At 41.5% G+C, this 21,343-nt stretch overlaps 2 protein-coding genes and 1 long non-coding RNA gene across 3 annotated transcripts; 1 reads left to right on the top strand and 2 right to left on the bottom strand.

Annotated features, from left to right (window-relative positions):
• Positions 1–4,108: 4,108 nt before the first annotated feature.
• cldn7a (claudin 7a) lies at positions 4,109–12,406 on the top strand. Its single transcript, XM_061031551.1, has 4 exons — positions 4,109–4,617; positions 6,977–7,141; positions 9,866–9,950; positions 11,228–12,406. The coding sequence occupies exons 1-4, from the start codon at positions 4,395–4,397 to the stop codon at positions 11,394–11,396; spliced, it is 642 nt and encodes a 213-aa protein (XP_060887534.1). The 5' UTR covers positions 4,109–4,394; the 3' UTR covers positions 11,397–12,406.
• A 755-nt stretch (positions 12,407–13,161) lies between these two features.
• LOC132958853 (uncharacterized) lies at positions 13,162–13,890 on the bottom strand. Its single transcript, XR_009666846.1, has 3 exons — positions 13,640–13,890; positions 13,538–13,571; positions 13,162–13,333 (listed from the first exon to the last, which is right to left on the bottom strand). It is a non-coding gene; the product is annotated as an uncharacterized LOC132958853 (long non-coding RNA).
• Positions 13,891–15,856: 1,966 nt separating this feature from the next.
• Positions 15,857–19,431, bottom strand: si:dkey-112a7.4 (uncharacterized). Its single transcript, XM_061031132.1, has 3 exons — positions 19,131–19,431; positions 18,449–18,802; positions 15,857–17,449 (listed from the first exon to the last, which is right to left on the bottom strand). Exons 2-3 carry the CDS (start codon positions 18,627–18,629, stop codon positions 17,370–17,372), a joined length of 261 nt encoding a protein of 86 aa, XP_060887115.1. The 5' UTR covers positions 18,630–18,802; positions 19,131–19,431; the 3' UTR covers positions 15,857–17,369.
• Positions 19,432–21,343: the final 1,912 nt, after the last annotated feature.

A 21,343-nucleotide genomic window follows, 5' to 3' on the forward strand; every position in this document is an offset into this window, starting at 1 on the left:
CTGTAATCCAGCCAGTAGGTGAGCACATTTCCATGAACCTGGCAGTGGGGACGACTTCCTCCAGGATTATAGGTTATTACTTCCTCTCGCGTTGCTGTAGCTCTTTTGTTCAGCCACAGTGTGAAGTCACACAAACTGCTGACCACTGATATGAACAAGGCCTCCCATTGTCTGCTGGGTTTGTCCATTCACTGCAGGACAGGGAGACAATCTGCATGCTAATCCACCTAATGGAAGTTACATCATATAGTCTAACAAGTCATTACTGATCTGATTTAAGGATTAACTAGAGCAGCGGTTCTGAACTCGTCTTAGCCTCAGGACCCTCCACCAACTCCTCTAGACCCACATTTTCTGATATTTTTTGAAAAATTGTGAGTCGGTACAAAACGTGTGACAAAAGCAAGAAACTGAACAAAACAAAATGTTTAAAAAGCACTTCAAAGACTTTTTTACACAAGTTTTTTTCCGGGCACACTGAAAATGGCTTTGCGATCCACCTCTGGGTCCCAACCCACCAGTTGAGAACCATTGAACTAGAGCACCGTTTGTATAGCTTAAAGTCTGCATATCCAAAGTCGACTGCAAGGGACCTGTTTCAGCAAAGCAACATCTAGAAATGAGAACTTTGCATTATTACTTATTGTTGATGGTAAATGGACTTGAGCTTGTTTAGAGTTTTTCTAGTCTTCTGACTACTCAGAGCACATTTACACCACAGGTCACACCTACACATTCACACACTGATGGTTGAGGTTTCTATGTAAAGAGACCATCAGAAGTAACTAATCCCATTCATGCACATTCAGGGTGAAGTGTCTTGGACAGGACACATCAGACATGTTGCTGCAGGAGCTGGGGATCGAACCCTCGACATCTCGGTTGAGAGACGACTGACTCTACCACTGAGCCACAGCTGCGCATTATCTGATGTTGTGCATTAGCATTGACTGTATCAGCTTTGTTGCTTCTTTTCTTTTCTTTGTCTCCTTTTTTTCTTCTCAGTTTTTCACTTTCTTCTTCTTTCTGTCCATAACTCTTTTATTCTCTTCATACTAAATAAGACGTCACATTGAGTATGTAGTTCGTTCAGAAATCACAATATGCAACTTTGTGTATTTGAGAAATGCCCGGAAGTAAACTAGATTTGCCAAACTTTTTAAAGTATGATCAGAGTTCACTGGGGGTACTAAACCGCCCCAAAATCCATCGTACTTCTCAGACTATCCAATGGTGGCGCTCACCAACCAGCCAACTAGTTACATACAAATAAAAGTTACTGTACTGTTATATATTTAACATGTTGTCAAATTATATTAATAAGGCTCGTAGATGAGCTGATTGACAGGCTGGGGCGCCATGTAACGGTTCTTCAAGAGGCTTAAAACCCGCCTCAGCTCTCAGCCTGTCGTTTGGCTGAAACAGGGTTTCCAGCATGGAGACTGCCATCGATGGGACTTGATATTACTTTTGAACAAAATGCCAGACACAAAAAATGTTCCTCTTTTGAAATGAATATTTATTTCAATCAACATCATAATGAAAGCTCCTGGTACTAAAACTAGCAAACATAGGTCAACTATGTGAAACAAAACAGTCCCTCTGACTAAGTTCAGTTTTCATAGCTCCTCCAGCTGCTTTAATGTATTTTTAAAAAATGGATCTTTAACTTTATTTTTTATTTTTATTTTTGTTTTCAACATTTTGCCTTCCCCTGAAGTTGAACTCATTACCATTGCAGATGCAGCAGGGAGGTCATGAATCTGCCCGGAGCCGGTGATTGGTGATCTGAGGTACCAGGAGGGAAGGGGTTTAGTCTACATTGTACAGTGACAGCTTCCTGAGTTATAGCATCAATCTGGGTCAGTCAGTGTGTGTGGACTGTATTTACAGTGTAGACAGGATTTCTAGGCCAAAGCAGAAGATAAAACTTAAACAAATAAAGATCTTAAAGGTCAAATCTATAAGTGACGGTTAAGCAAAGTGATGTTTCAGCTGGGATATCTTAACACTTTTTATGTTTCCTGGTCGCTCGTTTTGGTTTGTTTAAGTGGAAAAAAAATGAAAACTCTTTAAACCTACTGAACTTTAACCCCTGCTCATTATCAATAAGGAAACAACAATGCTAAAGCTTAAAGTTAACTAGATTAAAGTGAGGTATTTATTCAAACTATCTATACCAGTGGTTTTGAACTGGTCTAGCCTCAGGATCCACCGCCAAATCCTTCATGACAAATCTATTTCGATATTTACAATATTTTTTAACCAACCAGATTTATTATTTATTTAAAATTGTGCAGTTTGGGGCACTGGTGGAGCAGTGGTTAGTGCGTGCGTCCCATGTATGTAGATGTACATTCCTATCTCTCCATTAAAGGCACAAAAATCCCAAAAATAAATCTTAAAGAAAAATATAATAATTGTGCAGTTTGAACTTAAGAAGGTACAGAACATGTCAGAACAGAAATGGAAAAAACATTTACAAAAATGTTTAACCCTCATGCATCATTATGGACATTTTTGTCCATTAGGTCAAATGTTTCCTCTTCATCTGTCCATCATTTTGTCTGTGTTAGTGCATATGGCACACATTTTTGTAAGAAAGACTCTCTCTTGACACATTTTGGATTGCAAATAAAAAAAATTTAATAGATCAATAGAACACTGTGAAACATGTTTACTACCCTCTTAAGTCAAATATTGAATAATTATCAGGAATTTAACCCTTTAAATGCCAGAATCATGTAATCAAACTGGCATTTAAAGGGTTAAATTCCTAAAAATGATTGAATGTTTTGTGGTTTTGAGCAGGGCTGAAGTTGTTTAAGAGATATATGCAGAAAAAAGTTGAAAAAAATATCAATCTGTTCTATTTTTATATCAGTTTTTTGGAAGTGGACATTTTGGTCCTTAGTGACTTAAGAGGGTAGTAAATTAAACTGATGTCTGAGGGAAAGCGATTCATAGACTTCCAGGCAAAAGTGTGTTGTGATCAGAGACTGTAAATATTAATGGATGAAGCCTGAGTGACGTCAGCCATTTGTTACGGCAGGGGGCTCTGGAGGCTCTTCGACAGCAGCCACCATGTTGGAAATGCTGTCTCAACCTAACTTTAAGTCAACCTAACGACAGGCTGAGAGCTGGAGCTGAGGCGGGTTTTAAACCTCATTGCGCCCACCTGTCAATCATGTCAGCTAAGAGCCTAACTATGGATAACACTTATTTTTTTCAAAATCAAAACAGAGCCTTTTTTTTAATCCACCCCCTGTACAGTGTGTGCCCATGATGACAATAACTATTCAGACCTATTTAGTTTATTCTACCAGGCTGTAAACGTGTTCATTTCTAGTAGAAACAGCTTTGTTGCTCGTCAAATGTGACTTCTGGTGTTTCTGCAGCCAACCTCAAGCAGACACTTTTATTAACTGAAGGTTTTTGCACTCCCGCATTGGCTTCCTTTTTCAAGACCGAAAGTTGCCGCTTGGTCGTGACCCACTGAAAGCATCTCCGCGACCCACTTTTGGGTTGCGACCCACCAGCTGAGAACCTCTGCTCTATACTTTACTTATATACTCTGACTTGGAGGTGGACACATCTAGCTGTGGATGTTCTGCCTGATATATTTATGGTTGTGGGCGATCTTGACAAATATTTGCTGTTCAAATGTTTTGTTTAGTGTTTAATAATAATAATAATTATTATTATTATAATCAGTGTGGCTGCTCGTTGCTGTTCAGAAACTCAGTTAAATGTGATCGATATCAGTTATAATACAATATATAATTTATAAACTGATGATTGTGTATGACACAAACCAAAATGAACTAGTAAAATAACGATTAAACAAAAGAAACGATCAATTTACAGTTGATTAATTATGGATGTCATAAAAGTAACTGTGATGCATAAAGAACAAAAAAAAAAAAAAGTATTTGCCCATCTATGAATTTGATTGGACCCTGGTGGGTTTCTCTCAGACGCAGCAGATTTTGTTTAAAATCTTACTAAAGATATGTAGTTTTAAAAAGCTTCAGCACTTTTAGAAACTTCAGAACTTGACGGTAGAAAATGGTTTGAAAATGATGAAGTGCTGAGTGGACAACCTGTTGCTTTGCTGGAAGCAGAGGGGACATTTCCCAGCAGCGACCTCAGGAGATCGCATCTTCATGCATCAGCAGGCAGCAGAATTTACACACCCACTTGACACCATCAGCCACATCTCTGATGCCCATCCCCGAGTGAGGAGGACCCCCGATACACAACTCCGGAGCAGCTTTGAGTGCAATAAGTACGAACAGCCACCGGATCTTTATTAATAGATTTAAGTTTTGCATTTTGGAGAAGAGGAGAGGAGAGGGCGCGGGGACCACAAAAAGTGAAGGTAGAAAACAGCGATGGCTAACTCCGGGATCCAGCTGCTTGGATTTTTCCTCTCGCTAATCGGCATCGTTGGCTTGATCTTCGGGACTATTTTACCGCAGTGGAAGATGTCAGCCTACATCGGGGACAACATCATCACAGCTGTGGCCATGTACCAGGGACTGTGGATGTCCTGCGCCTTTCAGAGCACTGGGCAGCTGCAGTGTAAAATCTACGACTCCATCCTGCAGCTGGACAGTAAGTATTCTACTTCACCAGGTGTTGAGCTTATATGTTATAAAGTGTCAATCATCACTGAAAGTGGATCCTCTAAGCTTATATCTTCACACAGTCTCACCACCTGCTGCCTCACCTGTTAGAGACCTCAAAGGACCACACTGTTGTCACTTTGCTACCTCAGTGTATGGCAGGCTCATCAGGCCATGATTACTAACCACATGTAATCACTGTAATCTGTCACTGCAGTGGGACAGTGTCTTGTCTGCAGAGCAGGACACTGAGCTGTCCCAGGAGGAAGAGTTTGAAAAGATTCATCTTATTCCTTTTCAGTATTTCTTAGAAACCTCAACCCTCACATTGTTGCATTCTGAGAAACCCTCCCACCCCTCCTTTTAAACATTTCTTCACACCTCGACACACACACAGTAGACTACATGGTGCCTTAACTAAAAGCTAATTCTCCTGGATGGATGACTACAGGACAAACAGTCCATGTGCAGAGGTATTCAACTCTGAGTGATACCTTATATTATTTTATGATTCTGCAGGAGCTAGTTGTTTCCTTTTAAATAACCCTTAAATAAAACTACACTTTACTTATTACCAGGTGCTGCCAGGATAATTATTGTCAAATTTCCACAGGAAAGGTCACCATGGTAACTCCTCTGCAGCAGCACAGGCATTTTAACAGCTCATGCACATCACCCAGCACACAGTGTAGAAAAGCCCACTAAATCATATTGCATATTGGGAACTCTGGTTTGAATACACTGATGGTGTTATGAATATCATCTGCCCTGCGTGCAGAGATGACTGCAAGAAACCGGCCGACTTTTCACCCTCACAAAATGACATTCGAGAGATTTTCAAGCATTCGAGGAAAGTTACAACTAGTCTATCAAAACTAGCTTACAAGCTACTATAACATGTGACTGTAGTGTAACCTATACAATATTAATGCTGAGAAGAATTACTAACCAGGAAAATCTTGTAGGTTTCATACTGTGATGTCACTCATAGGCCCAATTTTAATGTATTTAATTTGGAAGAAACAAAAAGAAAACAGTAAATAGTACATTCTACATTTGAGACACAAACAGAAGGTTATCAGTAAACTCACATTAAGTCTTTTACTTTCTGAAAAACCGGTACGATTCAATCGCATCTTGCTGGATGAAAAACTAAAAAAACAATGCACAGGGAAAATCCAGAGGGAAAACGTGGTCATATTTCAAGTTAAACATTTGATTACCGTTTTTTTACAATAAGCTAACGTTGGCAACCTTAGCATTCTCTAGCGACGTAGATTCTACTGTAATAACTCTGCTCGCTAACATAATGATAGCTAGGAATACGTTTATTGCTGACATCAGAAGTTGTATGTCATAACTGTAGCCAGCTCTATTTCTTTCTATGATCAGAAAACTGAGTCAGAGACTATGGAAAGTAATCATATCCAAACACATGACTTTCTTTCGTGTGTTCCTGATCTTCTCAGTGAAAGGCAGCAGGTGTTTTAATCGACGTCAGAGCTCCCATTGATGTTTCTGTTGAACTAATGCAACCAGTATGATGGACAGGATACACTGTATCTCTCTGAACTTACTATGTAATCCACTCTACTGTTTCCCTTCTTTGTAGACTCATCAAGCCCCCCCCCCCCCCCCCCCCCCCCCCCCCTGTCTATTTTTTCTCTCCCTCTCCTCTACAACTTATTCTCCTCTGCCTCTCTCTCCCCATCCCTCCATCCCTCTCTTACTGTGCTGGAGGGTTTTGTTTGTTTGGGCTGGGCAGGGATGGCCTAGACTGGCACAGACTGGTTCTAGGTGGATAGTGGAGAAGAGAGGGGGGGGGGTGGGCTGCCCCTGTGATAGGTTTATAGTGTGAGGGGAGGGGGGTCACTGATAGATGAGGGTCCTTACAGTAGGGTTTCAGCCGGGCAGGCCCCTCACACAACAACAGTAGGGAGTGAGAGAAAGAAAGAGTGTTTTTTGGTCTTTGTTTGTGTGCGCTGATGTGTGTCTCTGTGTATCCCATGGTTTCTCTTCCAGGAAAAAGCTCACATTAAAATGTCCTGGCGCTCTCATGAGAGTGTAATTCACAACCTCTGGATACACACATAAAGCCTCTCTGATAGGTCGAGATGGCTTTATTAGTCTCCCCTCATCATTTCCTATTTAATGTTGGATTGATTACCTGACTTTATATTCTCTGTGGATTTCACAAACTGTTTTTTTTTTATGTTTTACCTTTCTGAGCTCCTACATTCCAGAAAACCAAAAACACCCTCCATGAGGTCCCAGCCCGACTGAGCCAACACATTTGTCCTGCACTCTTCTCATATTTTTATTGTTTCTCTTCTTTCCGTCTGCCACAGGTTCTCTCCAGGCGACTCGAGCCTTGATGATCGTCGGTATCATCGTGTCCCTCGCAGGTCTGGGTGTGGCCTGCATGGGGATGAAGTGCACCACCTGTGCAGGTAGTGACAAACTAAGAAAGTCCCGCATCGCGATGACAGGAGGCATCATCCTGCTAGTGGGAGGTGAGGATGCATATGATGCTAATTCAACCATTATCATGTCATGTGAAGTTTCATTGAAGCACTTCCTAATCACTTCCTGATCAGTCTTTATTTGTCCAGCACCAATTCATAATAAATGTCACCTCAAGACACTTTACAAAAAGCAGGTAAAAGACCTTACTCTTTGTTATATTATCTACAAAGACCCAATATTAATCCATCATGAGCCCTAAGCAACTTTTAGCAAAGTCACAGTGGCAAGAAAAAACGTCCTTTAAGAGACAGAAACCTCGAGCAGGACCAGACTCATGATGATCAGCTGTCTGCCAGAACTCTGTTGGGCTTGAAAACTGGACTAGAGGGAGATACAGGAAGATGATGATCTCTGGCATTTAGCTATTGTCATGCCAAGAATCACCTCCCTACATACAAGTGTTACACCAAAACATGTTTGCACCTGAAGCCTCTGGACTCATTCAGGGCTAAGCCACGCCCAAGATGATTCTGATTTCATTAAAGGCCCTGACACACCAAGCAGAAGGCAAAGAACTAGTGGTGATGAAGGCCGCCTATGAGGTCACCTCCTGTTGCCATTTGTCTTGGCCAAAAAGTTGCACTAGAGTAAACCACAAAGACTACATCTGACGGCCAACCACAAAGTTCTTCCTGCACATGCATGGCAGGAAATTACTCTTCATTCCAGCAGGGGGTTGTAGTCTGTTGTTATGATACCAGAAGACAATTTTCACACCTCTGTCGGTCACCACTCGTATTATAGGTAGTCTACTAATGGAGAATAATGTCTGATAAAAAGTAGAAAATGGCGCTGGCGTTGTCAGCTCTTGGTCTTTTAGTAGAAAAAGAAAAGAAGAGGAGGAGGAGACAAATAAGGAGAAACCGCACTAATGGGAGAAAGTATGGATACTACAGCTGCATGCTCAAGGGGCTTTACTGAACCTGAGAGGAGAGCTGGAGAGAAATGAAACCTCCCAACAGCCAATCAGAGAGATCCCTCTCACTGACCGCTGACGTTGATTCAACATGTCGAATCGGCCAAAAAAAGGCGGACAGGGGCCGATGGGCAGCAACGGAGCCGCACACACCACAAAAACTAGGTGACGACCAGTCACCGCCGGTCCAACTAGGACCGACGGTAGACGAGCTCCTTGGTGTGTCAGGGCCTTTAGAAATAAGAACTAATCAATGCAGTTTGCATTTGGAACCGTTGAAGCAGATAACAAGTATTTTAAACGGCTTCCCAGTGAGTGGAAACGATGATGGTAATGCCTTTACTCCAAAATACTTTTGCAGAGGTTGGTGTAATCCCGCCTTGGCAAAGACGTCAGTGCATTCTTTTATTCATACAAAAACCATAAATGTGGCTCAGAGTCATTTTAAAGAGGGCAGTTTCAAAATTTCTCCACAGAAGAAGATATAAGACTTCACATGTGCAGGTACTTAATCTGTGCAGCTCCGACTACCAGACAGAAGGAGTTTTAATTAAATTGATAAATGATCTGACAGCAGGGAAAGGGGTTTGAAACGACTTGGTGTACGATGAACTATTTATGTATTTAATGTCGTTCACAGTATTTGTTTCTATTGTCTGAGTCTATGTGCCTGTGTTCTATATGTTTTTGTTTTCATATTGTTCTCACCTGGCGGCAACATTTTTTTCCCTCGAACGCTGATTTCAAATTCAGCTCTTAGCAATTCAATCACTTAAAAAATATTTATAACTTGAGAATCACTGGTTACTTATGTGTGTAAATGTGGGACAAGCAGGTCTCCTAGTTAAATGTTTTCTGTCTTTAAATAGTCTGTGAAAACGTCCCTTTTTTACCCAGTTTTCAACTCTGGCCTTAGACGTTCTTTAAACATGTTTTCAACTGAAATATGTGCACTTGGTTCCATGATGTTTCAAGTGTTTGACCCACTTGTAACTTTAAAACAAGAATATCTTATTTCATTTACTGCGTTCAATGCTAATGTCTGCATGCATACATGTCTTTGGAAATTGTTCACATGATAATGATAAGTTGGTGAAATCTTTCCTGAGCTCGGAGTTTTAACAAGTGAACATGAGCTTACTAACACTAAATAAACATCAAAATCTGCAGGTATTAACCAAACACAAATTGAGGATGGAGCTATTTAGGAAGGTAAACAGAACACCTAAATGATAACTTTCTCTGAAGGGACATGGAAATGTATGTGATGGACAATTCAAAATGTCCTTAAAGCTGCTGCTTCACTTAAGAAATGTTATCTTCTCTTCTACTCTGTTTAGTTGACTTTATGGACTTTTGGAAAATTGTACCAGAGAAGTTTCTCAAAAGCACAAAGTTGAACTTAATGGTGTTGTTATACATGTTGGCTGAGGGGGTGGGGGTTAGCTTGTCCTCTCTTGGACCCATGATAATGAATACAGGCTTTTTTTTATATCAAAGCCAGCCATGCTCATCTCATGGACATGATACAGTAAGTAGGAGGAGGTTTGATCCCTCGTCCAGAAAGCCTTCCTCCCACTCCTCTGCTCCAGGGGTGTTCAGTCCAGTACTCCTGGCGCCGCAGCCAACAAAAGAAGTCTAACTGCCTCTGAAAAGAACAGAAACACTAAAAGCTAATTGTGCTGAAGTCAGCGAGCCGCCTGGTGCACATACCGAAGATAAAAGGCATTACTACTCTCTAATGCTTTACTGATGGACTGATTGATCTTTTGTTGTCCTCTTTCTCTCCTCTCAGGGCTCTGTGCCATCGTAGCGTGCTCCTGGTTTGCTCATAATGTGATCCGGGCTTTCTATAATCCATACACTCCTGTCAACACCAAGTAAGTAAAAAAAAATACATGCTACATAAGCAATGTGCATAAATAACTTTTCTAGTAACATATTTAGATAATGTTTAATTCCTTTGCTATTAAAGGGTTAAATAAGACAATTAGCTTAGCATGAAATGTGAACACTGCAGAAACAACGCTCAGTAGGTAAATAAATACCTTCCATCAGGACAGCTAGCATAGCATTAAAATAGATGAAAGTCAGATAAGTATGAACAAAACAAAAATGCTAATGTGGCTAAGATTAGCTTAGCTTAAAGAGTAGAAACAGTTTTAAATAACAAACTAGCACGATTCTGTCTAAAGGTGACACAAACTAATATATTAAACTTTTTTTAAATCTTCATGGCTATGTGCTGGAATATTTCTTGGTCTGAGGAAGTTTCAAACAGATTTTTTATCAAGGTGTTATTTCAGAGTGAATACTTTAATTTCCCAGAATGTCAAATACATCCTTTAATGTTCTAAGTACGGTCCCATATTTGCCAATGTCTAACCTTTTTGCATGTAATAATATAAAATACCATACCCTTATCATCATTTATATTAGACCAAAAATGAGTCTAGTTTAAATCTCCTTTGAGGAACCTTTGGTTTGTGTCACGGCGCCCCCTGCCACGTCTTACCTCTATACTGATCTTGTCCTCTACATGCATCTTTGTGCAGCTTCTTCTGTTTCCTGTTAATCGGCTCGTTTGACACCTACCCTGTGGCTGAGGTTACAGGCATGATAAATAACTCTATAGAAATATTGAATCTAAATAATAATGGTCTCTTTTGATTTTGTAGGTCATACAAAGGCATCGATTTAAATTTCATCTTGTTTCATTACCAGTTAAAATCTGCCCATGGCGGCTTTAAGTATAGTTTTGACTATTGAAAATGTCTAAATGTGTCTTTGTAATAGACTTGCTTAATGTAATTTCTGACCCAAGAAATACAATTTTCTTCAGCCCATAAGGAACAAAGCTGTTGTTTGTTACTTAGTGAGGTCTGACCAAAGCTTATAAAGCTTAATGTTAAGTTAAAGAACATCAAATAGTTATTGCAGTCATTGACACATGTGACACTGTTTGACTTAATAGTTTCAGAGGCAACAGTTCAGAAAATGTTACAGTCTTGCAAGACTTAGAAATCTACTTTGAAATATTACTTTTGAAAGTGAATTGATGAGAACAATGGTATGCCAGAGGTTTCGATTTATCCCCCCCACCCCCCCAATTATTTTAATTTAAAATAATATGTAAACAATGTCTCCTCTTCATCAGGTTTGAGTTCGGTGCAGCCATCTTCATCGCCTGGGGGGGCGCCCTCCTAGACGTCCTGGGCGGTGCCATGCTGGCCGCTTCCTGCCCACGAAAGAAACACGCCTCCAAGTACCCGTCCATCGCTGGCTCCCGCGCCGGTCCGCCAAGCAGCACTAAAGAATACGTGTGAGAGCGCCCCCTAGAGCTGGGCAGTCCAACAACAGCTGACAAAGAAGTTTACCTCCATTTCCGCAGCACTATAGGGAGGAAGACAACTGATGCCTTTTAGGGAAAATGTGATACACAGAGGCACAGCACTCCTGAGATGGGACCCTTTTTTTTTTTTTTTTTTTTTTGACCCTGCAGGCCTTTGATAACCTCTTTATATCATGCACGCCTCAATTGTTTCATGAATGATGTATCTCATCCCATCCACACATTCCACAATTGTTTACAAGTGATCTTCACAAATACATTATAATTGGATCCCATGACATTATATACAAGCCACTTCTCCAATTGTAGCTTAAGAGGGGGATTTCAGCCAACACTTGCGCCTCCATGTTAGAACTAGCATCTGTTAGCATTTGCCATGTAATTAAAAGTCATTAATTTGGCTTTGGTGGTTAAGCTGGTGGCTCAGGGGAACAGAGACACACAGGGTGACAATACAGTGTTTTATCGGAGCTGTTGCTCGTTCTAATTTAGACACTGCGATGGGCAGGGTGTGACTTCACACACGGGGGGGGGGGGGGGGGGGGGGCTCAGTGTGTAGGATGACCAGATCACACTCAGGCATTTTACTACAACACTCACTACAAACCCCCTCCCATCTTCACACCCGTCTGTTACAAACCCTGCTCGCCTATGAAATATTTGATCGTGTAGTCACAGTCGCTCTTATAGCCCTCCTTATCAGCCACCGTGAGACGACGCTGCCTCTATTTATTTTTTCCACACGTAGGACGAGCTTTTTTTGCCCTCGTGTAGTTTTATATAATTGGTAGTTCAACCAGCTTTCAGAGATGTGAAGTCCTATTTTTATTAATCTTCTATGAGCATTGTGGGCTGTTTTTTTTTAAAAACATTTTAAATGCCATAGTTTTATACACTGTAGCGGATATTGGTGTTATGAAAGATGACTTTAAGGTTTTTAACATTTTCAACAATACTTTAACAATAAAAGAAAAATTCAACATTGTGGATTGTGTTGTAGTCATGAAAACTGACTTTGTTTGTGACATCAAAACATTTTTCTTTTGCATAAAAGATAATTTTTCACATATTAGAATAGGCTGTTTGTACTCAAAGAGTGTGAACTTGTACTTCTACACCTGCTGTAGTTTATTAGTGGCAGAAAACAACAAGACTGATCTCTCATTTTAGTTGGTAAAAAGACAAATTATCTTAAAAACAACAGGGGGATTGAAGCATACAGTTATTAATAATGTCTACGCTCTACTCTACATAGGGCCGCTGTGGCTCAGTGGTAGAACACAGACACAGGGTGACTCTGGACGTAAACAATTTCATGACTAATGCAGAGCTGGCTAAACACTGAAGCTTCAGTGTCCACTACATCAGTGGTTCTCAACTGGTCGAGCCTCTGGACCCACCATCGTCTCCTTTATGAAAAATCACGACCCAAATTTCAGATATTTTTCAATCCATCAGATTGTATTTAATAAAAAAGAAGTGTGCAGTTTATGTAGTCAGATCGTACAAAGCATGATAGAACAAAGACACTGAACTAAACAATCTTGTTCATAGACCTTTGGACACAATCTTTCTTCCAGGTACACCTTTGCGACCCACTGAAAACGGCCCCGTGACCCACTTTTGGGTCCCGACCCACCAGTTGAGAAACACTGCGCTACATAGCATCCTACATTTACATTGACTCTAGGGAGGAGGGTGTGGGTAGGGGGAAAGCTCTCTCCAATTTTTTTAATTTTGACTGCAGTACCCATTTTAAACACTAGGTGTCAGAGTTACATATTGCTCCTTTATACAGGTCTTCATGGAGGTCAGGACCCTGCTGGCTTCAGTGCTGCTTCTGGTTTCAACAATGTAGAACTCCAAAATGTCTGTACCTGTCCCTCACATGTACCTGTCCCTCACATGTACCTGTCCCTCACATGTACATGTCCCTCACATGTACCTGTCCCTCACATGTACATGTCCCTCACATGTACCTGTCCCTCACATGTACCTGTCCCTCACATGTACATGTCCCTCACATGTACCTGTCCCTCACATGTACTTGTCCCTCACATGTACATGTCCCTCACATGTACATGTCCCTCACATGTACTTGTCCCTCACATGTACCTGTCCCTCACCTGTACCTGTCCCTCATCTGTACCTGTCCCTCACATGTACATGTCCCTCATCTGTACCTGTCCCTCACATGTACATGTCCCTCATATGTACATGTCCCTCATCTGTACATGTCCCTCACCTGTACATGTCCCTCACCTGTACCTGTCCCTCACATGTACATGTCCCTCATCTGTACCTGTCCCTCACATGTACATGTCCCTCATCTGTACATGTCCCTCACATGTACCTGTCCCTCACCTGTACCTGTCACTCACATGTACATGTCCCTCATCTGTACCTGTCCCTCACCTCTACATGTCCCTCACCTGTACCTGTCCCTCACATGTACATGTCCCTCATCTGTACATGTCCCTCACATATACCTGTCCCTCACATATACATGTCCCTCACATGTACATGTCCCTCACATATACCTGTCCCTCACATATACATGTCCCTCACATATACATGTCCCTCACATGTACATGTCCCTCACCTGTACTTGTCCCTCACATGTACATGTCCCTCATCTGTACATGTCCCTCACATGTACATGTCCCTCACCTGTACATGTCCCTCACATGTACATGTCCCTCACCTGTACTTGTCCCTCACATGTACATGTCCCTCATCTGTACTTGTCCCTCACATGTACCTGTCCCTCATCTGTACATGTCCCTCACCTGTACTTGTCCCTCACGTGTACATGTCCCTCACCTGTACATGTCTCTCACCTGTACCTGTCCCTCACCTGTATATGTCCCTCACCTGTACTTGTCCCTCATCTGTACATGTCCCTCACCTGTACATGTCCCTCATCTGTACCTGTCCCTCACATGTACATGTCCCTCACCTGTACATGTCCCTCACATATACCTGTCCCTCACATATACATGTCCCTCACATGTACATGTCCCTCACCTGTACTTGTCCCTCACATGTACATGTCCCTCATCTGTACATGTCCCTCACATGTACATGTCCCTCACCTGTACATGTCCCTCACATGTACATGTCCCTCACCTGTACTTGTCCCTCACATGTACATGTCCCTCATCTGTACTTGTCCCTCACATGTACCTGTCCCTCATCTGTACATGTCCCTCACCTGTACTTGTCCCTCACGTGTACATGTCCCTCACCTGTACATGTCTCTCACCTGTACCTGTCCCTCACCTGTATATGTCCCTCACCTGTACATCAGACTGATCAGTCTTTTATCTTTGTTGTTTCTGCTAATACTACATATTTTACTAACTGATATTGTAGCTTTAAATCTATTGTATTCTTTGTTGTTACTCTGTCTGTCTCTATCCGTCTGCGTCTCCACCTATCACAGTTTCCGATCCTGACAGTTTCAGCAGCTGTTCATCATGAGTCTGGTTCTGCTCAGGGTTTCTTCCTCTTTAAAGGACGTTTTTCTGGCCACTGTAAGTTTGATAAATATTACTTTCTGCCGTGCTCATGATGGATTAATGTTGGGTCTTTGTAGATAATATAAAAAAGAGTAAGGTCTAGACCTGCTCTTGTAAAGTGTCTTGAGATAACATTAGTTATGAATTGTCCCTTTACAAATAGACTGATTGACTCATTGCTACAGTGAAACACAGACATAGGGTCACTTCAGTGACTTACCTTACTTTCCCTTTTATCACTCAGGTTTCTCAGTTGGAAACACTGTCTATACATTGAATGACTTTCAAACACTTACACTTTAAAGCTTTAAAAACGGTGCTCTCTAGTAAGATGTGCTGCGTCATTGTGCACAGAGAAAAGTTATGACCGGCTTCAAACTCCACAAACTGAATCTCAGCCTGACCTCCAGTGAGGATATTTTATTTTGAAGGGACAGCTGCAGTTTGTAACTTTCTGATTTAATTAATTATTTTACTCCACCATTACCCCGTCTCAAAAATGAATCATGTTGTATATCTATAAATGCAAAACTGCTGAGTCAGCACAACAGTTTCTTAGGTTACAAGAATGAGAATATCGACTAAAAGACTCTTTTTGAAATCTGTACTTGGGTCGTGTAATGCACCATAAACCTACTGCGCTATGTGGATGTGGCTCAGTTGGTAGAGTCGTCTTCTCTCAACCGGATGGTCGTTGGTTTGATTCCCAGCTCCTGCAGCCACATGTCCCATGTGTCCTTGGACACTTAACCCTAAGTTGAGGTGTGAAAGCGCTTTGAGTAGTCAGCAGTAAGTCCATTTACCATTTCTATTAAAGCTGTTTAATTTTGAAGAGGAATGTGTGGAGATAAAAAATATGGAAAATGTACATCGATAAGAGTGAAAACTCGTTGAAATCACGACAGATTCGGTGTACAGAAAAGAGAAAAGACTCATCGTTTTATTTCCAGAGATGCATTGTGAACAGTCGACCATTTCCATGCAAAATGTTCAACCACAAAAAACCTGAACACATCTGTGAAATGTGACGCTTCAACGACACGACATGAATCCAAAAGTGAACCCCGAAAAAACAGTTTCACAGCCAACTACTGTTAAGTAACATGACGTCAGCATGAGACAACATGTCATTTTCAAAAAGTAACCACTGCACATCTTCCACCAACTGAAAACACAAACTGCAGTGTAAAGCTCTCATAATGACATACTGTCATTTTCAAAGTGAAGCCTGACATTATGTCAGAGTCCGTCTGAGCTAGAGAAACAACATGACTTCATATGGGTTGTTTTTTTTTTCCCAAGCAGATTCCTGGTGTAAAGAAATACAAAACGAGTAACATTCTTATGACGTGTCTGTCAGCCAATCAGAAACGCTTTTAAATAATCCATCTGGCATAGCATCCAGTAATATTTGGCAATTCAATTAACACGTTTAGGACTGTGTATGCCTTCTGTCACACATTCATCACAGGCCAAAAACCCTCTGTGATCCTTTATACGATATTTTAACCACCGAGTCTGCAACCGGACACCGACACCGAGATTCAGAAAAAAACAGCAAATCTCGAGAGGTTGCTGTGGCGGGAAAATACTTCTACATAGCCCTTTAAAAAAAAAAAAAAAAGCAGGATACCAGTTACGTGTCTTGATGCTTGCACAGACTCCATGCATAGAATTCTGCAACATATCACTGCACATAACAGGCATTCCCACAAAGTGCACCGTTTGGAAAGAAAATAAAAAAATCTGTTTTTTTTTTGTTTTTTTTAGAGATTTTTCAGAGCGTTAAAAAACACGTAGAAGCCATAACAGCACGACAAAAAAAATCTCCTTTTTTTTTTTTTTTTTGGAACAATAAATAAATTACGCAGTAGTAGTTCTCCTTTAACTGTGTTGTATAGCGAGCGTTCATCCATTGGTTAATAGGACACCGCTTGCATCATCAGTGTGAGAGGAAAAAGAGTGATAGTCATTGCACAACCAAAAAAAGCTTAAAGACGTTTTTCCACCTGTTTGTGGGACACATTCACAGGCAGCGTGTTTCCTCATATCGGAACAAAAAAATAAAAATAACTCGTTCTAGTGCAACTTTAGAAACGTAGCCCTTGTTAGAAGCTTCCAAAAACATACAGACACTTTCTCCTGATGTCCTACTGCCTACCGAGGTATAGAGTAGAGAGCGATGCGATACATATCATTCACAGTCTGAAAGTTAAGTTAAATAATAAACACTATTTACAGTTTAAGAGCTTCAGCCGGCGCTAAGTGCCTCGTCGAGCCATCAGAGGCTTCTTTTAGGACACGTCACACGCTCAAGGCCTAGAGGTGGCTGACGGGGGGGGGGGGGGGGGGGGAGTTTTTGGCGTCCCAGGGGGTGGGGTTTTCTTGGGTTGTGTTGTTGTTTTTTTGGCACTTCTCGGTGAAGTTTAGGAGATGGGGGACAGGGAGACAGGACACTGGCCGTTGTTGTTCATGATGTCATCCAGGTCTTCGTCCTCCAGATCAACTGAGGGTGAAAAGTCAAGAGTGAGAACAGACAGATACTGGAGCTTAACTGTATCAGTGTTCATATGATTTGGATCAGTTAGCTCAACAGAATAGTTTGACATTAAAGGAAAGTTGCTCATTCAGTAAGAAGGGTTAGTTATTTTCAGGCTCTACCAGGTGGAGATGTCTTTCACCCTGCCTAACACAGAAACCTCATCCCTATTTGTTTCTTCAATTATTAAATATTTTTGTAATAGTGCTTTCAAACTTGCACAAAACTCCTTAAAAAAAAACTCCTGAACTTTTTCTGCCTAGCTGCATGTGTGAACGCAACCAGCTGACTTTTTCACTTGGACTTCATCTTGACTTTCTCCTGTCAACCCACCGAGCAAATTTCCTGCAGAAATTACGAGTGAGGAGAGTTCACCTGGAGCGAGTGTGAGGGGGTGCTGATGTTTATTCCAATGCGATCTGTTCACGACTACATAAACTGTCTGCTCGGGAACCACTACGATCTCTGTGCATAATGAAACTGCTGAATTAGGTTTTCTGTTCTCCAGTATGTTCTCCGCTCTTTTGTTCATATTGTGAGTCTGTCAAACTGCACGTAGCATTGATATAAAGCCAAATATCCCCATTAGAGCGACAGAGAGCAGACTCCACACATTTTTCAGGAGTGCAAAAGTGAAAACACCTCCAGAGTTACAGTACGAATGATTCCCTGAACAAACTCCCCCAACAACTTGTGAAAAAAGCTCCACTACTCTCCTGGGTTCTGATAAAAAAAAGCTTTCTTATGCATGCCATGAGTTAGCATCATTGTACATTTTAAACCATGACCATCATTTAGATAATCTGATTGAAGGACTACACATCAACCTGCATTGTGTTGAGATCATTTTAAAGACTTCTCCATAGGGAAACATGTCGTATAACCACTACATGTTAAAAGCAGTCACATCTATGTGTTATAAAGTGTTTGAAGTAAAGACTCCTTTGTTTATATTCAGTCACTCACCTTTCTTGGTTCGACCAATCTGGCCCAGTTTCGGAGCCCTCTGTCCGAGCCTCTGCGGGTTGGCCCCGCCCCCGTGTCCGTTGACCTGCGGGTGTCCCGGGTTGAACTGCCCCGCCGGGCCGGGCTGCCGCGGCGGCCCGCTGGGCGCGATGAGCTCCGGGATCCCTGAAGCTCCGTACATCGCTCTGCCTGATGGGGCGCAGTTCTCCTGACCGGCCGCTAGGTGTCAGCACTGCTCAAGCTTTGTGTCGTGACGAAAAAAGCGTCTCACTTCCGCAATGGCATTCAACAATGAATGTATGAACAAAACAGACGACAGAACGCTGGACAGAACAGGGAGAAAGTCCTCGTAGCCTGCGAGAGAAAGTAAATACGTTTGTCAAAAATAGCTCTCATACGTCACGGACTGGCCGTGGGTCCGGCGAGTGCGCACACACACTTCTCCGCTGTTTCCACTGACATAAGCGATGTTTTCTTCCATGTCCCCCCCCCCCTTTCATCTAACAGGTGTATTAAATACATTTCCTGGACATTACAGTGGTTCAATAGCACCACAACGTCTTTTAAGTTTGATCCACTCACTCAGTCAAACTGCTTTTCCGCGTTAAAAAAAACAACAACAACTCACCGTGTTCCGGTAATCTTTTAAAAATACTGTTAAATATTTTAAGTGTTACCTCACCTCTTCCTTCACCAGGCCGCAGTATCGCTGAATCCGGTAAACGCGGCTTCTGAGAGCAGTGTTGTTGTTTATCAGTCTTCTCTCCCTCCCTCTATCTCTCTCTCTCTCTCTCTCTCTCTCTAACTCTCTCTCTCTCTCTCTCGATTTAAAGGGGCCTCACGTCGTTCTCTCGGCCTTGGGGATTTCCTCGCATTGTGTCTTGACTCATAGCAGCAGGTGGACGTCACCGTGTGCTTGATATAAGCGACAGTGCTGCTGACTCTCCGGATTACACTCAGCGGAGGTGTGCCAAAGTTTTCGAGGCTGCAGTGCGTAATTACGCACCTCGAGGAGTAATGAGAGTGACTCAGGCGCCAGCCAATGGCAGACGGAGCTGGATAATCCCCACACATAACACATGTAATGCTCTCTGTCAGAGGCTGCGGGTCAGGTCAGCTCTGCAGTTTAATTGGAGGGAGTGTTACAGATGAAGAATTCATGTCTGACACATAATAAGAGAATAATAATTAGAGAATCACTAACTTCTACCTGAAGCAGAATCCATTTTTACTTTTCCCAGGTTTACATTTGAGGTACATTATACGCTCCCTGATGTATACCCCAATAGGCTACATTAGTCACAAATCATTTACTCTGTCAATATTTCATAACTTTAATTAGGCTGCTAGAGAGCCTACTTTATGTTCATTAAATAAAATGACACACAGATAAGATACCTGGGCATCATCTGAAGTCATTAAAAAAAAATCAAGCCTCATAGCGTAGTCATATTTTAAGGTTTTCAGAGAGAAGAAAAAAACAAACAAACAAAGTCAAAGAGATGAATTAGGCCGATAGTGATTTTGGAATATAACAAGCATTCTGATAGGCTGAGGACATAGGCACTAATGCACGGTGAATCAGCAGTGTTAGAGTTAGGCAGCTATCACAATTTGGCCAAAATATGACTTAGGCAACAGCGGCCATGTTGCCGTCAAGTCACACTCAGAGTGGGAAGCCAACATGTTGTTTTTGCGTCTTACTGTTATGCTCCAGATATAAGTCATGTTAACCTTGTATTCATTTCAAACAGACAATGGATACTGAAAATCAGGAGACACAACGGGCCGTATTATAAGTGAAAAAACATATTTAACAACGGCTAATGCTAACATTTACGCTTGAGTGTAATGGATACAATATGATCATGATAATCATTTTAGATATAACGTTCATTCATATTTAATTTGATTAAACACTGAGAGTCATGGACCGGCCTCCACAGAGTTAAAAACCAGATTATTACAGAGGGAGAGAAATTAAAGACAGTTTAAACTTAAAGAAGAAGTCGTGGACGTGCTAAAAGAAGCCTGATATATTAAACCAGGAGATTACTTCACAAAACTAAAAGACAGTATCCCCAAAAGTGTTCAAGATGATCTTAGTGCAAAGGCATGCTACTCTAGTAACTGACTTTATTAACCCGGCTGTATCTTAATTTAAGAGACTGAGTAATACAGATGAATGCTCATTAAAACTTAGCCAAAACAACAAAGCTAGTGGTCACCTAAAACATGCACAGTACTGAACATTATAGTTTTAGTTTTTCTGCTTTCACCCTTCTTTGTGTTTAAGTTTGAACCTACCAGCGGTTAAATATAGTTATGAAGGTAAGTTTGATGAAAAACTCTTAAACTTATATTTAGTAAGATTTTTTTTTTAGAAGACAAACCCTGTTTAAGGTTGATTTTGGGGCTTTTTATGCCTTTATTTAGAGATAGGACGGTGGATCAAGTGAGAAATCAGAGAGAGAGAGAGAGAGTAATGTCATGCAGGAAAGGAGCCACATGTTGGATTCTAATGTGCCACTCACTTGGAGGCCTCTGTACATTGGGGCGTGCACACTAACCACTAGGCTACTGGTGGCCCCTTATTAGTGTTGGATCAAACATATTACATTTAATCTGAGTGACTGTGACGACCATGTGACCACTTGCTGCTGTTTGCTTGCTTGCTCATTTGTCACACGAGCCGGGCTATGACAGTCACAATAAGATTATTCAAGTTTAAACTAAGCTCAAAGTCCATGCCCTCTCCTGACCTGTATGTTTGTGCATCTGAACACTTGTTGTTGTGAATGGATGTGTTATCTACATGTTCATCACATTCTACTGATGAATCCATGCACGGCTGAAGGATTATAAAAAAAAAAATCCCCCCATAGGACTTGCCAA

This window comes from Labrus mixtus, chromosome 23 (assembly GCF_963584025.1).
Source record: "Labrus mixtus chromosome 23, fLabMix1.1, whole genome shotgun sequence".
Lineage (NCBI taxonomy): Eukaryota > Metazoa > Chordata > Actinopteri > Labriformes > Labridae > Labrus > Labrus mixtus.